Source organism: Balaenoptera acutorostrata, chromosome 15 (assembly GCF_949987535.1).
Source record: "Balaenoptera acutorostrata chromosome 15, mBalAcu1.1, whole genome shotgun sequence".
Classification (NCBI taxonomy): Eukaryota; Metazoa; Chordata; class Mammalia; order Artiodactyla; family Balaenopteridae; genus Balaenoptera; species Balaenoptera acutorostrata.
Genome location: NC_080078.1, coordinates 27165803 through 27183759, shown reverse-complemented (window position 1 = coordinate 27183759; position 17957 = coordinate 27165803). Strand labels below are relative to the sequence as shown.

The window sequence follows — 17957 nt, the reverse complement described above, 5'->3', positions numbered from 1 at the left end:
TGCAAATTAAAACCACGAGATATCAGGACTTCCCTGGTGGCGCGGTGGTTGGGAATCCGCCTGCCATTGCAGGGGACACGGGTTCGAGCCCTGGTCCGGGAAGATCCCACATGCTGCAGAGCAGCTAAGCCCGTGTGCCACAACTACTGAGCCTGCGCACCTAGAGCCCATGCTCCGCAACAAAGAGAAGCCACTGTGATGAGAGGCCGGCGCACCACAACGAGGAGTAGCTCCCACTCGCCACAACTAGAGAAAGCCTGTGCCTAGCAACGAGGACCCAACGCAGCCCAAAATAAATACATACATACATACATACATAAAACCATGAGATATCACTACACACCCATTAAAATAACTAAAATTTTAAAAATTGACCATAATCAAGTGTTGGCAAGGATGTAGAACAAGTAGAATTCTCATTCACTGCTGGTAGGAAAGCACAAGGGCGCAGCCATTTTAGAGGATAGTTTGTTAGTTTCTTTAAAATTAATGCATGCAGCTGCCAAACAATCCAACCACTTCACTCCTAAGTATTTACCCAAGAGAAGTGGAAGCATATATACATATAAATACTCATACAAGAATGTTCATAGCATCTTTATTTGTAATAGTCAAAAGCGGAAAACAACTCAAATGTCCATCAGTAGGTGAATGGATAAACGCACTGTGATGCGGGATGCTGCTAAGCAGGTAGCCTGTCAGGTGCTTTGCCGTCGCATAACACGGACCACCATCCTTCTAGCTTTCGGCTTCCCATAACGGTTTTCTTATTGCCCACTGCCCATCCCCACATAAGCCAATGTCACGTATTTAGGATTTTTATTGTGTCTTTGGTACTTCTGTTACCAATTTCTATATCAGTCAGAATGGGCCAGGTTATGCTGTGATAGTAAACAACCCCAAATCTCAGTGGCTTAAAATAAAGTTTTGTCTCTTTGTTGTGAACTGTATGTCCATTGTGGGTTGGCTGAAAGTTTTGTTCTCTGTTCTCACTCTGAGACCGAGGCTGACAGAGGATTCATTATCTGAAACATTGCTGTTGCTGGGAATGTTGACTTCGTGTAAAGTTGTTTGATTTGTAGGAGTTGAGATAGATTTTTCAAACCAGACTGCTTTTTTATTTTCATCAGCATTAGTTGACTTTTGTCTCATTTTAGGATGCATTAAAATCTTTAAGTAATGACACCGATAACTATAACTTTCTTTGATCCACAGTATAAAAAATTATACAAAATACCTTTCAACTTTTATTTATCTAGTAAGCACTTTTTTAGATGGGAGGTATATTCCTGTGTGTTAGACAAGGAACCTGAATGCAGAGAGGGTAAACGAATGGCAGTTGCCACATAGCAGTGAAACTGAACTAGAACCCAGGGTTCCCATTTTAATACTTTTGTGCAGATCAGAGAAAAATGAAAGTACCATCTATTTACACATTCTTTATTTTGACAGTCTCTTCAACAGGCCACATTTAAGAGGCGTCTCGTACCCTCTGCTGCCGGTGGCTGGGACACAATGGATCACACAGGGACACTGGACACCGAGGATGAGTTGGGACCTTTAGCCCATCTTGCTCCAAGTCCTCAAAGTGAAGCCGTTGCCCACGAATTCCAGGAACTCTCCTTGCAGTCCAGTCAGCACCTGCCCCCTCTGAACGAAAGGAAGAATGGTGAGTTCAGCGTGTGTGGTGGGAGCTTACCTCTTTGTGAGCTAAACGTATCCCTCTTTGGTAGTAATTTTTTGGTCCGTTCCATTGGGCAGCCTGTCACAAAGGAGAGAACCTCAGGGGGTGCTGGCTGGTTTTGAGGAACAGGCAGAGTTTCACTTTCTATCCAATTCTTTCATTATTTCCCCAGTAAGTATCTCTGGTAGCAAAGTTATCTTTGGAAATAAGCTTTAGGTTCAACCATTTTAGCACGAGCAGAAGATTTCACGCTAGCATGGTACTGGAAAGCAGCTTCCTATGTTGACTCCAGGGAAAATAGATGGTGGATTTGACTAGATTCTCCTGCCATGTTCCCCATCTCCAATGTGTTGCACCTTAATTTCAGAATTGGCAAAATTTGAGCTATCTTAATGATCACTAAGAAAGCAAGAATTTCTTGTTTGAGTATTTTTTGTATTAATGAGTATAGGATATGGCCATATTCTCAGTCTTCGGCTGGCTCATACTTGTATACAAAATGAATATCTTCTGTTCATTTGTTATCTATTCAGGAAATTCTCCTGATTAATCAGAAGCATCCCAGAGTCTCCAGAAAACACAGTACTGTCAGTTTTTAACAAAAATGAGTAGAGATAGATGATATACGCCTATTTTTAATACTTAAAACATAAAAACTAACAAAGTATTAAAATTTACAAACACACCAAGCATACATATTACAGGGAAAGAATTAAGAATTTCAACTGGATTTGCCATGCTTTCCACAGTTCTGATGAGTCTTACAATCCCAAATGTGTTCTTTAAATTTCAGTTTTAAAAGCCAGAAGAAATAAATCTCTCCCTATAGAGCACTTCCTTACGTATCTTGTTACTTATCTTCTGGGTTCTAAGTGTTTCCTGATCCTTTTCAAATAATGGCCTTATCTTATTCAGGAAAATGGATTGAAGACTTATGCTGCTATTCTCAGTTCTTCAGTGCATGTCTTTGGGGTGTACTTGTTCTCCCTTCCAACAAGATATCTGATACTTGTGTCTGATGCTTGTTGGGCACAACCCTTGTCCAGTGCGATTGGTATAAAGCAACATCTTGCTCGGAGCTGTCAAAGCCTTCAGGAGGCTGTGGTTGGCTGGTGATGGCTTTAGAACCTTCCGTCAGTTAGGAGCCTAGCTTTATCTTAGGCAGTGGCTGAGAGAGTATAACCACATTAACCGAAACATGACTAAACTGGTCAGATTTACACAGTATACTTGGACCAGTATAATATTCAAATTATTTCCCTCAAAAAAATAAAAAAGACCAAAATAAGAGTTGAACTGGTATAAAATTGCAATAATATACAGTTGCTCAAGAAAATCGTCATGCGTAGCAGAGGAGGGACGTGTAAGGGGAAAGCTTATGCTTTGTGGGGATTTTACTTGATATAGCTTGCCACATTCTCTTGCAAGAATGTTCTTTTGAATATGTATGCCTGAACATAAGGTAAGCCCAAATATGAGGTAGTCTTCCCCTTATAAACTTTTAGAGGGAGGTAGATGAATGGTAAAAATTAGAATTTATTAATTTAGTTACGTGTACGTAATTAAAACCACATATTATGAAGCAGTGCAATAAAATAAAAGGATTGCTTTATCCACACTCATATTTCATAAAATTATCTTGCCCAAACTCTGCCTGTGTATCTGTGTGGTGTTTTTATCATCAGTAGAAAACCTCTGCGTCATCCATCTAGCACTAAAATCCAGGGCGTATCTTCATTTCTGTCTCTCTTGTTTGAGTTACAGCAGTTTTTAGATGCATGCACGATCTGACACTGAAGATTTTATGTCTAAACCACAAGTACCATTCACAAAACAGTGGGGCTGTTTTTGGTTTTTTGTGTGTCTTACAGTGTGGTAGTCATAATCACTCATGTTTGATTTGCGATTGGTCATAACATTTTATGAGGCTGTAATTTCTGTTATAGAATTTAATCACTTTTTTTTTTTTGAATAGGTAATACATTTATCTGGCTTGAAATGTAGGGGGTACTGATGGGTACATAGTGAAAAGTAGGTCACCCTCCCAGTCTTGTCCCTCAGCTACCCAGTTACTTCTCCAGAATTAACTACTCTTACTTGTGTCCTTTCTGAGAGAACAGTATTTGACTACTTTTTTAGTTTAATTTGTTTTTTGAATTTTATTTAATTTATTTTTTTATGCAGCAGGTTCTTATTAGTTATCTATTTTATACATATTAGTGTATATATGTCAATCCCACTCTCCCAATTCATCCCACCACCACCATCCCCCCTCCACTTCCCCCCTTGGTGTCCATACGTTTGTTTTCTACATCTGTGTCTCTATTTCTGACCTGCAAACCGGTTCATCTGTACCATTTTTCTAGATTCCATATATATGCGTTAATATATGATATTTATTTTTCTCTTTCTGACTTGCTTCACTCTGTATGACGGTCTCTAGATCCATCCACATCTCTACAAATGACCCAGTTTCGTTCCTTTTTATGGCTGAGTAATATTCCATTGTATATATGTACCACATCTTCTTTATCCATTCATCTGTCGATGGGCATTTAGGTTGCTTCCATGACCTGGTTATTGTAAATAGTGCTGCAATGAACATTGGGGTGAATGTGTCTTTTTGAATTATGGTTTTCTCTGGGTATATGCCCAGTAGTAGGATTGCTGGGTCATATGGTAATTCTATTTTTAGTTTTTTAAGGAAATTCTATACTGTTAGCCTTATGGGAGTTCCCTTTTATGTTATTTGTCGTTTTTCCCTTGCTGCTTTCAATAATTTTTCTTTGTCTTTAATTTTTGTCAATTTGATTACTATGTGTCTCAGTGTGTTTCTCCTTGGGTTTATCCTGCCTGGGACTCTCTGTGCTTCCTGGACTTGGGTGGCTATTTCCTTTCCCACGTTAGGGAAGTTTTCAACTCTAATCTCTTCAAATATTTTCTCGGGTCCTTTCTCTCTCTCTTCTCCTTGTGGGACCCCTATAATGCAAATGTTGTTGCGTTTAATGTTGTCCCAGAGGTCTCTTAGGCTGTCTTCATTTCTTTTCATTCTTTTTTCTTTATTCTGTTCCGCAGCCGTGAATTCCACCATTCTGTCTTCCAGGTCACTTATCCGTTCTTCTGCCTCAGTTATTCTGCTATTGATTCCTTCTAGTGTATTTTTCATTTCACTTATTGTATTGTTCATCTCTGTTTGTTTGTTCTTTAATTCTTCTAGGTGTTTGTTCTTTAATTCTTCTAGGTCTTTGTTAAACATTTCTTGCATCTTCTCGATCTTTGCCTCCATTCTATTTCCGAGGTCCTGGATCATCTTCACTATCATTATTCTGAATTCTTTTTCTGGAAGGTTGCCTATCTCCACTTCATTTAGTTGTTTTTCTGGGGTTTTATCTTGTTCCTTCATCTGGTGCAAAGGCCTCTGCCTTTTCATTTTGTCTGTCTTTCTGTGAAGTGGTTTTCCTTCCATAGGCTGCAGAATTGTAGTTCTTCTTGCTTCTGCTATCTGCCCTCTTGACTACTTTTTTAAAAGCAGTGTTTCAAAATCTTCTTTGTAACAACATCCAACGCTTTTAATTTTAAGGTTACTATCTGGGAATAATTAATGTGTTGGTTCTTTTCTTCCTTTTTTTTCTCCCCCTTGTTTCTATTAAGACGTTTCTATAAACATCCTAAAACTAGCTTCGAGTGAGGTTGATTTTTAAGCTAATGCATTTTCCTCAAGTATTTTTCTGTTCAATATTAAGTAAACGAAAGAGCATCTCATGATACGAGATACTGTGTAAGGACTCAAATACGAGACACAATCTCCTCTAATTAGTGACTTCAGAAAGTTAAAAACCTTATCTTATATTCAGGCATATTACACTTTAATTTCAGGCTTATGATATGTTAGCCTAATTTGCGTATACATTCCAAGGCGTAAATGGAATTGTACAGCTATCAGAAATCTAGGTTTTTGATACAGGAATGTGAGCGGAGTAGAAAGAACCACATCAAGCCATCTATAGATGGAAGAACCATAACTTTCTTACCTTAGTGATTTTTTAATGTTTATTCTTCATCTTTTCAGGTCTTCTTAATGCCATGTTTAAATCTTATCATGTACAAGAAGTAGATGTTAGCCTCAAAATTAATTAACACAAAGTACTGTTTAGATATTATGAAATAATTGAACATAGATAGTTTCTTGGTGATTGTGTTTCATTGTTGTTGCTAAGCCTTTGAATTTCACTTGTTAGAATTACTTTCTTTTGGGAAGGAAATGAAGATATTTCAATTTGGGATTGGTGTATAGAAGGATTATATCACCAAATAGTTTATAATTAAACTTGACAAGGAAAATGAAGTTGATATTTAAGTACAGTAACAATTCTAGGATCTTCCCTTATTTTTGGTTAATACTTCTATTGGCAGTGGTAGTGGAGTGACAGAATATTCCCACTACTGGAGTAAATATGAAAGATGTTTAGTAAAGATAAGCTAGGGCTTTCCTTTTACCCCTGAACGTGGCCAAAATATTTCTATAGTTAGTGGCACCTCAATAGTAAGGCAACCATTTAGGCAATGGACTCTTCCCAACAAGATAGTCCTTCATAAAGGAAAGTGGGTGTACTTTTACTAAATAATGTACGTTTACTAAAACAATGCATACACAGGAAAATTGAGCTTTGTTTTGACATTTTATGCACGTAATAGATCCATTTTCATGTTTCAACATTAACATTTTCAGTATTAACACTGGGAATAAAAGGGAAATCAGTCAAAGGGAGAGTTAGTCCTTTTATTGTTTAAAAAGGAAAAGCTCAGGTGCTATAAGGTGAATATAACTTTATAAAAGTAGGGAAAGGCAAAGTAGATGGAAACAACATACCTGAAAGAGCTACAGCTCTTTGTGCCCATACTTAGATGAGACCATGAGGAAGAAACTTCATTCATGAGGTCATTTGCAAGACTGATAATTAAGTATGCTGGTTGGCGAACTTAAGCTTTTAGGTCATTGCCAGCATTATCACAGAGTAAGCCAATAAGTTGACATAGATTCTCTCTTTATGAAACAGTTCGGTATTTTAATACTTTTTTGCACATCTCTGAAGATGAGGCTCGTTGTATTAACATGGCCATGGACATACCACAGGCTAGCTGTTAGTAGTATCATGTAGGTGGAAAATGAGTATCTGCCACCTTTCTCTTCCTGTATTAGCAGGCTTTTTGAAGCTATATGTATTATGAAATAGTCAGTGTGTTTTAGGCCTCCATAAAGAGGAGAGACTTGTTATTCATATTTTAAACTTCGGTATCATTGGTTACTGCACTTGTTAGGTTTTTGAGCTTATAGTCCCATCTTGAAAACTTTTTTAAAGATTTTCCATCTGTTAAATGGGTCACTGAACAGTTTTAGACTTCTCTTGTTCTGTTCCAGGTGACCACTTACTAGAGAGAAAATAATGTATTCCAAAGTTTGTTGCACACAAGGGAATCAAGGTGGCTCTTTGCATTGGATTCAGTGCAGGTATTAATATATTGGCAAACAGTCAGATGAACTTTGCCTAGCCATGGAGCCCAGCCAAAGGAAACTGCTCGCCTTGTACCATAGTAAATAAATTGTATGTGTTTGCAGCTGGTCTTTTTTGGGGTTTTACTTTGAAAACATTTACCCACACCTCATTAACCTGTTAGACTTACTGTCAGCCTAGGTGTTGGGAATAGTACAACGGTGTTGAGCATTTGTCTTGAGTAAAACCCTGTTCCTTAGAATGTACATGAGCTAATATGGACTAATAGAGGTTGGTGAGGGAAAGAGAGGATAGTTCTATTTTTCTCTGGAGCAAACAGCCAGACATGAAATTCTCATAGTGTCATAAATGGGAAGGAAATAAATAGATGCTAAATAGCCAAGACGTGGAACTGTGGGATTCTTGCTTTCCCTTTCTGTAACTGAACATAATAGAAATGAATACTTTTATGTAAAATTGTCTTGTCATTGGCTTTATTATTAACGTATTTAGGTTCTTGAATATTTAAAATAATTCTCAAGGATATTAATAAACATTCTGATACATTTAGACAGTTTCTTTTCCTGCTCTCAGGAGTTACTGAAGAGTACTTAGACTGAGAAGAGAAATATATACTCCTTGACTGTAATTTTCCTTAGTTTCTAATACATTTTTTAAATAAGGCTTTAGGACTTATACTAAACACAATTAAACGTTTAAAGTTAGCTATGAATTTCCTGGCAGCTGCAAATGAATTTCTTGATTAATTGTGCCAACTCTCATACTTTTTGTTTGTGACAGCTTCTTTAACCCTTCAAAATGAAAAGGAAGCCATGTAAGTAGCTTAAGGGTGAGGTACTCTCTTTCACAGTGGTCTTTATAAAGTCTCCTATTAAATAGCATGTTTTGTTTCACAGTGTAAATAAGCACCTGTAACCCTGTCCACGTTCGTTTTTCTACTATCGGTTTCTTATTTCGATAGTTTTGCTGTTACTGAGAATTTCATTTGCTTCAGTGCATTGCTGGACACACCCAGGCAGTGTGTATGTGGACAGAGGGAAGGCGGGGGCTGGGCATGAACTCACAGCCTCTCCCGTTTGTAGCCGGCAGTGTCAGAACACTGACTTAGGAGTGCTTTAACTTTTGCTGAGGGGGTGCGTGAAGCTTATAACAGTTTCAGAAGTGCATCAGCAAGACCATAGGCCCCAGTTATAGCACCCTTGAAGCCTCATTTTGAGTTATTTATCCAGTCTTTAAATTGTGTCCTCTTGCAAAAATGCCCTTGGAGCGTCAGCAATTAACATTTATTTGAAGTAAGATTTAGAACATAATAGTAATTAGCAGTTTAATCCAGCATGAGACCTCATCATATTAAACTTACAAAAATGTTTACCTAAAATTTTTACAAGACTTTTTTAGAGTTACTAGAGTCATAGAAATACTTTTTTTTGTATAGATTGATGTAGTTTTCATAAAACTAGAGACCACCATGTGATGTATATTTGGCACTGGACCAGTGAATAAACTGAAACTAATTTATTAAGAAACAGTCTTTCCTGTTCCTCAGCAAGCAATTTTTAAAATAACATATGTGATATAAATGCTTAGTTAGTAAATATTACTCAACTATAACCCCTTAGCTACTTAGGCCCTTCAAGGCTATTTGGAATTGAATAGTTAGTTTATAATCAGACCTTGTGCTGGGCCGGGAGACTTTGTAAAATTAAGTCAGGGCTCTTCTTACTTATGTCTGCCTCTAACCCAACTACGGTGACCTCTTCTAGCTACAAAGGAAGAGAAAGGGTTGATATGGGACACCTGCTCTCTACCATAACTCTATAAAAACCTGATAAATACACAGAGTGTACTGAAAAAAAAGTGACCCATGATTTTTTCTTTGTTATTTTAAGACATCAGTGATAAAGTACTACTGTGACAGAAAGCAAAAGGACAAATATGTTGGAGTTACAAATGAACTGGAATTTTCTCTTTGGTTTATAGTTAATAATCACCCAAATTAATTAGCAAATATCATACCCAATGTTTTTCTAACTCCTTTAAATTAATCCATACTGCTGGCTACCCTCACCTGCTGCCCTCACTATTATTAACAGGAAGTATAGTCTTTTGGGAGTCAGGACTCCAGTCTCCTCTGCTGACTCAGTCTGTGAGCATGGGTAAGTCTCGAGCTCTCTGTGTCACGGTTATGCCCATTGTAATATACGTATGGTAGCTTTCAGCCCATGTGTCTTTCTCTGGCTGCCCTTTCTCATTACATCATGTGTTCTTATAGCTCATTATCACTTTTGCCTTGTACTATTCATTGGGCAGCAGAAACAGAAAGAATGGAAGATAACTTCCATCTCAGTTAACGGATGGAATTTTCCATAGATATGAATTAATGTCGCTGTTTAATACGTTCCTCACAGATGTATTATTAAACATACATGCCAGCTCTCTCAATTAGTCAGAATTTCCCCCCCATATTTAAAAGTAAAAAGAAATTGACTCAATTTGTGTTATCCTCAAAAAAATATATCTAACTTAGAATACGCAATATCTTTCTGTTCGTGGTTTTCAAGGGTTGGCAGGTATGTGTTAACATTTTTATAACAGGATCAGACTCAGTTAAAAGACACTATTTTAACTTTTTTTTTTAATCCTAAATTATTCATGTCCTTTTCTGGTTGTTTATGTTGTTTTCATTAAGAAAATGCTAATAGTTGGGTATCTGTTTCACCAACTTAAATTTTTGATGTGTGACCTCTATGTTTAGTAAAGATAGAACAAGAAAAGCAAAAAGTCTGATTCACAACTTGCCTTTGGTTCTTGTAGGTTAAGTTTAAAAACTGACAAATGTTAGAATTTGTCAGCACTCTCTGCAGATTTCAGATTCATAGCTACAAAATAGGAGATGCTCTGTGACAATCCCTGTTCCCGACATAGAAGTTAAGAAATATATCGATTAGAGTACTTGATCAGACAGCCATCATGTACTATGTAAAAGAAAAGTTTACCATATCAGAATGCTCAGCTTTCCCAAAGTTTTAAAAGAAATCAGTATTTCAAGAGTGGAAATGGGTTTACTTTTTATTATTAGAAAACATTTATTGAATGATCATTGTGTCTCTTACCCTAACTAATTCTTAGATCTTATACCTCTAGTACAGTGTTGGCAGTTCAAAATGTAAGATATTCTCATAAAATTGTTGGATGCATAGATCTTTGAAAGTAATTCTCTCAACTAAAGAAAATTAATTTAGAGATGGTTCTCCCAGATTACTGGGAGGAAGAAGAACCTAATTGTAAAGAAAGTGAGTGCAGAGACAAGCCTAGAACCTGCTCCGTGGCACTAGACGTGTGGTGTGAGGCCACACAAGCCTGTGTCTGTCATCTGTAAATAGGGGTCACGCTAGATGTACCTCCTAGGTTATTGGGAGGCTTAACTGAAATAAAGCGCTGATGGTAACTACATGTACATGACACAGCGTAAGTACTCAGTGGATGCCATAGGCACCCAGCCCTGCATGCTTGATGTAAAATACCATGAAATAGGCAGTGGTTAAGTATGCACAGTGGTTAAGGACACCAACTCTGGAGCCGTCCCATCTGGCTCTACCATTACTAGTTATGTGAATTTAGACAAATTAGTCGTCCTCTCTTTGCCTCAGTTTCCTCCTCTGCAAAATGCGGATCATATAGTACCTGCTTCATGGGGGTTGTTGTGAGGATTAAATGAGTTCATATAAATCAAGTATTTAGAACAATGAGGGCATATAATTAGCAGTTTATAATTATTTGTTATATATATTTTGAGAATTCAATATTTAAATTAATACTTAGCGAATATAGTTTTTCAGGGTTCCATCGTGGTGTTTTATACCTTAATGTTTCTTTCAATAGTCCCAGTAATTTTTGCCCCCATTTCCACAAGTATTTCTTTTTAAAAACGTCAAAATGACATGCAGTTTTTTAATGTCTCGCCATGGACCTACATAACATTTGAAGAGCACTTACCCTATGGGAGCTGAGAGGGCAAATGTAGTAGGCACGGATTTCCCATGAAGTTTGTCTCTCTTGTTGGTACTGCCAGTTCCCACAATCCTAGCATTCCCTGGGCATCAGTCAGTGTCTACAAGGAATGATTTTCAAATATTAAAGCATGTGAAAAGACAAACAGGCCAAAACTCAGAGCTCTCTAGGGACTATGACCTCCAAAACAGACTCTGTTCTGACATTTTCACAGGCCGCTTGAAGGAATTCCAGCAGGGTCATTCCATTTGGTAAACTCCTAAACAAACCCTCTGTCATCAAGGACTGATTTATAGATTTTTCTCCTTATGTACTTGTTCTGAAGAGATTAAGATAGTAGATATGGTTGCTGAGACTCTTTTAAGGCATCTGATGTATATGATAAGTACTATACAGAAGACTTCTGGTATTTTGAAGTAATAAAACAGTTATTTGTTATGTTTAAAGAGACTTCTTGCTCTGAGTCGTCTTTTAAATTTTTTTCTTTTTTGTTTTGATTCCAGGAAATCTATGCCATAATCACATCTCTAAACTAAAATTCTTTCATTTATGAACCCAATTATTTAACAAATTCATTAAAATCAGAAACGACCTTTTAAAAAACAAATGTACATATTAAAATATGTACATGTATATGATGACTTGTTTCACAGTGACCTTTGGAATGTGTGAAAACAGAAACAGATCTAGTGTTGTAGAATATTCTGTGATATCTTGCTGTGATGACAGTTGTTCATATGATGCTTTAAGGTCATGGGGTGGGGGGGCAGATCTATAAATTGATTTTCAATTAATCTGAATTCTCAAAATATTTTGTATATTATTATACATTTCTTTAAAAAAAGAATATAATGTTAAAAATAAATGAGAAGGGCAGAACCCAGGAGATTTGAAGGCTGGACAACTTAAGGAAACGGGTAATTAGGGTTATTTGGTTTATAGTTGGCCTTAAATGCTGTATAGCCTCATGGTTATCCCAGTCTGAAGTCTGAGTGGCATGTATGAAATTCCAGGGATGAGCAGCATTCCACATTTGAAGGATCAGGTTTATTGGGGGATTGTGTATGGTTTGTTTCCTTCTGTGCATGTTTCTTTTCAGTGAGTTAATCCTTTGGATGAATGTACAAAGTTTTAACTATTAAATAAAAGAATTGTACACAGTCAAAAATTTCTTACGATTTGATATCTGATTCTGTCATAGGATTGTAATACGTTTTGAACAGATTTTTAATTTTTTAATTTATTTATTTATTTTTGGCTGTGTTGGGTCTTCGTTTCTGTGCGAGGGCTTTCTCTAGTTGCGGCAAGCGGGGGCCACTCTTCATCGCGGTGCGCGGGCCTCTCACTATCGCGGCCTCTCTTGTTGGGAGCACAGGCTCCAGACGCGCAGGCTCAGTAGTTGTGGCGCACAGGCCCAGTTGCTCCGCGGCATGTGGGATCTTCCCGGACCAGGGCTCGAACCCATGTCCCCAGCATTGGCAGGCAGATTCTCAACCACTGCGCCACCAGGGAAGCCCTGAACAAATTTTAAAAAGAAACACAGGAAGTAAATTAATATATGATCTCAACCAAGCCTCTTAAAATTAGTAGTAAAAAGAAAACTTATTTTATTACATTTTAGTAACCTGTCACAAACCCAGGATGTTTAAGAGGTCTCCTTAGTGGGAATTCCCTGATGGTCCAGTGGTTAGGACTCTGCGCTTCCACTGCTGGGGGCCCAGGTTCGATCCCTGGTTGGGGAACTAAGATCCCGCAAGCCACATGGTGTGGCAAAAAAAAAAAAAAAAGAGGTCTTCCTAGTAAAATGGAAATGAAAATGAAATAGAAAGTTGGTTAGTAATTGATCATGAATAGTTATTGAATGTACTAAAGAATTTTGTGGCTCTTGAGGTATAAAATATATATGATGAAAAAGATACATATGCTTATATTATCATTTTTCTCAAGCCAAGAATTAAAAAGTGATATTTTAACTAGATATGCTTTTAGGAGAACGTAGTACTTTTCTAATACGTTTTTCAAACGTAGATTTTTCTATCGCTCACTATTTCTGTGAAATAGTCTCTTTTTCAAAGAAAGGGAATTTGTTTAAATAACTTGCTAATAAAGTAGTGAAATCTCTAGTTGTGTAATTGTGTGCTTGTTTTGTTTATTTGTGCATAGAAGTGGAGAAGCTGCTTGCTTGACTGCTTTCTCCACCCCCAACTGAAACAAATGCATACACCTTCAAAAATTTGAAGATTTTATTTGGACACCCAAGTATTTTAATTTGGAGGATTTTCCAAAGAAAGGAATTTAAATTTACTCCCATCAGATCAAATTAGGATTGAAAAAATTGAAATTTAAAGAAATCCAAGAACTTAGTCCTAAACTCTGAATTTCAGAGTCCAGGGGCTTTAGACAATACTTTGGTTTTTGTTTTTATCACCTGTTACACTGAAACTATTTAAAGTATACTCTCTCATAAAAATGTATTACATTTCTTAAATGACCATGAAATTTTATATACCATTGATAGTGGAATGTTATGTAAATTCAATTAGGTCCAGTTGGTTTATAAGGTTGTTCAAGTCTTGTATAACCCTTACTGGTTTGTTTTTTTTTTTTTTTTTTAACCTGTTTTATCAACTACTCAGAGAGATATCTCCTGTTGTGGATTTGTTTGTTTCTCCTTTCAGTATTGTTTTTGCTTCATGTATTTTGAGCCTCTCTTATGTGTTCTTGATGAATTGATCCCTTTACATTGTGAAATGTCCTTCCATTCTTGGTAATGACCCACTCCTAAAGTCTACTTTGTTGATATTAATGTAGCCCCTCTAAGTTTCTTATGTTTAACATTGCATGATATAGTCTTCCCCAGCTTTTACCTTTAACCCATCTGTACCTTTATATTAAAAGTACATTTCTCATGGACAGCATAGAGCTGGATTTTTCTTGTTTTACTCTAGTCTGACAATCTCTGTTTTTCAGTTGCGATGTTTAGATCATTTACATTTAAGGTAATTATTGATATGTCTGGTATATTAGTTACCTATTGCTGTGTAACAAACTACTTCATACCTTAGCAGCTTAACACAGGATGCATTTATCATCTGACAGTTTCTGTGGATCAGGAATTCAGGAGCAACTTAACTTGGTACCTCTGCCTCACAAGCCTGCAAGGCTCAGGTTTCATTTGAAGGTTCAACTGAGGAATGATCCATTTCTAACCTTAGTTAAATTGTTCTTGGCAAGATTCAGTACTTTGAGGGCTGTTGGACTGAGGGCCTCAGTTACTTGCTGGCTGTTGGCTGGAGGCTGCCCTCAGTTCCTTGCCATGTGGGCCTCTCCAACATGGCAGCTTACTTTATCAAAGGCAGTAAGAGAGAAGAATGCTAGCAAGACAAAATTTTTGCAACATTTCCTTAACATTGTCCTATTCTATTGATTAGAAGCAAATTGCTCAAGGGGAGAGGATTATTCAAGGCCATAAGCATCAGAAGGCTGGGATCACTGGGGAATGTCTTAGAGGCTACCTACCACAGTTGAGTTTAAATCTATCATTTTGTTGTATGTCATGTTTGTCCATTCTGTTCTCTGTTCCTTTATTTCTCTCTTCTTGCCTGTTTTGTTTTTTTGTTTTTTCTTTTTTTTTTAGTATTTCATTATTGTTTTTACATCTCATTAGCTATGCTTCTTTTTTTTCTGGTGTTTACTGATCTTTTCTAATGCAAGTGTAATATGCTGCTAATGCTATCCAATAAAATGTTTATCTTAGATATTTTTATCTCTAGCTCTTTTTACATTATCCATTTCTCTTTTCATTATATTTATGTTTTCCTTTAAATACTTGCACATAGTTATAATAGGTGTTAATAGTTCCTTTTTTTCTGTCATTCCTGGGTCTGTTTTTATTGACAAAATGTTTCTACTATTAAAGACATTTTCCTGCCTCTTGACAAGTAGTCTCATATTTTTTTTGTTGGAGATAACATTATGAATGTTACATTGCTGAGTGGCTGGATTTTGTCTTTGTTGTCTTCCTAAGTGTTAGGCTTTGGTTTGGTAAGAGTGCTGGACTTTTGGATCACCCACAAGGCCTTTTTAAAGCTTTGTTAGGAAAAATCTAGGGTCATATTCATTGCACAGATGGTACCTTAACTACTAGGGCTTGAACCCCTTTGGAATCTTACTGAATGCCCTACTAGGTGCTCAGGGAGGACTTTTCACTATGGCTGATTGGAGCGCAAACATTCCCAAACCTTGTGTGCACTTTGGGAATCGTTCAGTACAGTTTCCTGGTCGTTTCTTGCCCAGCCTTATGAAATTTTACTTTGTAGACTTATAGCTTAGTGCTCAGCAAAGACTCAGAGGCACCGTTATGCAGACTGCTGGAGCTCCTTTTCTACACTCAACTTCTAGCTGCCGTAGCCTCCCTAAGCTCTCATCTCTGTCTCAATTCAGTGAGTCTGTTTGAGTTACAGTCTAGATATTGCCTCCAGACAGAAAGCTAGGGCGGTTGTAAGGCTCATCTCATTTGTTTCCCTACTCTTTTTTTTTTTAAACATCTTTATTAGAGTATAATTTCTTTACAGTGGTGTGTTAGTTTCTGCTTTATAACAAAGTGAATCAGCTATACATACGCATATATCCCTATATCTCCTCCTTCTTGCGCCTCCCTCCCACCTTCCCTATCCCACCCCTCTAGGTGGTCACAAAGCACTGAGCTTATCTCCCTGTGCTATGCGGCTGCTTCCCACTAGCTATCTGTTTTACATTTGGTAGTGTGTATGTGTCCATGCCACTCTCTCACTTCGTCCCAGCTTACCCTTCCCCGTCCCTGTTTCCCTGCTCTTAAGGGTCACAGTCCTGTGTTGCCTGCTTCCCAATGTAGGAAAGCAATTGTTTCGTGTATTTTGTCCAGTTTTCCAGTTTCTTATAGTGACAGGTTAAGAGCAGTCCTGTTATTCCATAACAGCTGAAAACGGGAGTTGGGATTGGGATTTTAACACAAGGCCTGTGCTTTTCCCCTGAAGCATGCTTCCTCTCTGTATACAGGTAACTTAGCTTTCTGACTAGACAACAGCAGCAGTGTCATTTTAACTTTGGGATCCACCTAAACATTCAGACCTTGCTGGGCACACCAAGGTGCTCCTGGCTATTTGATCAGTGAATGAATGAAACCAAATTTTTGGTTAAAGACTAAGGCTGATGGGCTTCCCTTGTGGCGCAGTGGTTGAGAATCTGCCTGCTAATGCAGGGGACACGGGTTCGAGCCCTGGTCTGGGAGGATCCCACATGCCGCGGAGCAGCTGGGCCCGTGAGCCACAACTACTGAGCCTGCGCGTCTGGAGCCTGTGCCCCGCAACGGGAGGGGCCGCGATAGTGAAAGGCCCGCGCACCGCGATGAAGAGCGGTCCCCGCACCGCGATGAAGAGTGGCCCCCACTTGCCGTAACCAGAGAAAGCCCTCGCACGAACCGAAGACCCAACACAGCCAAAATAAATAAATAAATAAAGTAGCTATAAAAAAAAAAAAAAAAAAAAAAGACTAAGGCTGATAGTTATGGTTGGTTCTCGTGGCAAGTAGCTTTCCAGCTTCTGCTCTTGGCACAGAATGGTCAGCAAGATTGTCATAAAAGATAACATGTTAGACCTTAGATCACTTGGAGCCAGTGACATAGTTATTCATTTGGTTCAAGAACTTATCTTTTTACATGCACCCCAGGGTTCATAGCAGCATTATTTACAATAGCAAAGATATGAAAGCGACCTAAGTGTCCATCAACAGATGAATGGGTAAAGAAGATGTATACACACAGACACACACACACACACACACACACAATGAAATACTACTCAGCCACAAAAAAGAATGAAGTTTTGCCATTTGTACAAACATGGATGGACCTGGAGGGTATTATGCTGAGTGAGATAAGTCAGACAGAGAAAGACAAAGACTGTATGTTATCACTTATATGTGGAATCTAACAGATAAACTAGTGAATATAACAAAAAGAAACAGACTCACAGATAGAGAGAACAAACTAGTGGTTATCAGTGGGGAGAAGGAAGTGGGGAGGGGCAAGATAGGGGTAGGAGAGTAAGTTACAGACTACTACGTGTAAAATAAATAAGCTACAAGGATATACTGGACAGCACAGGGAATATAGCCAATATTTTATGAAAACTAAAAATGGAGTATAATCTATAAAAATTTTGAATCACTGTGTTATACACCTGAAAACTAATATAATGTTGTAAATCAACTATACTTCAATTTAAAAAAAGAGTTATTAAAAAAACTTGGAGCCTCAAGGAGAAAAGTTTTCATTGGTTGGCAGAATTCATTCTTCATATTATTTTCTCTTTATAATATTGAAATTAAGAAAAATTCTCTTCTCCTCGGTATTTGAATTTTATCCAACTTGGCAAAATGCTATATAATGGGGAATATCATAGTGATTTGATGGCTCACGATTATATAGATATTGGAGGGGTTCTACTTAGAGCCGAGCAAATGTCAAGTTGAATCTTCACAACACGTCACAGATCCTCATCCTTTGTTGACGAACAGAGCTTCAAATGAGACTTGATGTTGATAAAGAGTTTTATCATGGTGGTAAATGGTGTAATAGAAATAAAGTAGACTATCACTGAGGTCATCTGGGAATCATAGAAACACAATTTGATGAAACTCTCTGTAGTCCTGCTTCCCGTAGTCCATACTTGCTCCTTTACCCTTGGGCTCAGTGGCTGAAGGCTCCCACC

General features: G+C 37.7%; 1 protein-coding gene across 10 annotated transcripts in view; it reads left to right on the top strand.

The window, feature by feature from the left end:
* The window catches only part of MRTFB (myocardin related transcription factor B), a 196910-nt gene that overhangs the window by 68563 nt on the left and 110390 nt on the right, over window positions 1-17957 (top strand). For all 10 annotated transcript variants that reach the window (XM_057530126.1, XM_057530120.1, XM_057530123.1 and 7 more), the window contains one exon: window positions 1453-1669. In XM_057530126.1, the coding sequence (XP_057386109.1) occupies window positions 1516-1669 (154 nt within the window). In that variant the 5' untranslated portion in view covers window positions 1453-1515. Of the gene's footprint in view, window positions 1-1452; window positions 1670-17957 lie in introns of those variants that run through there.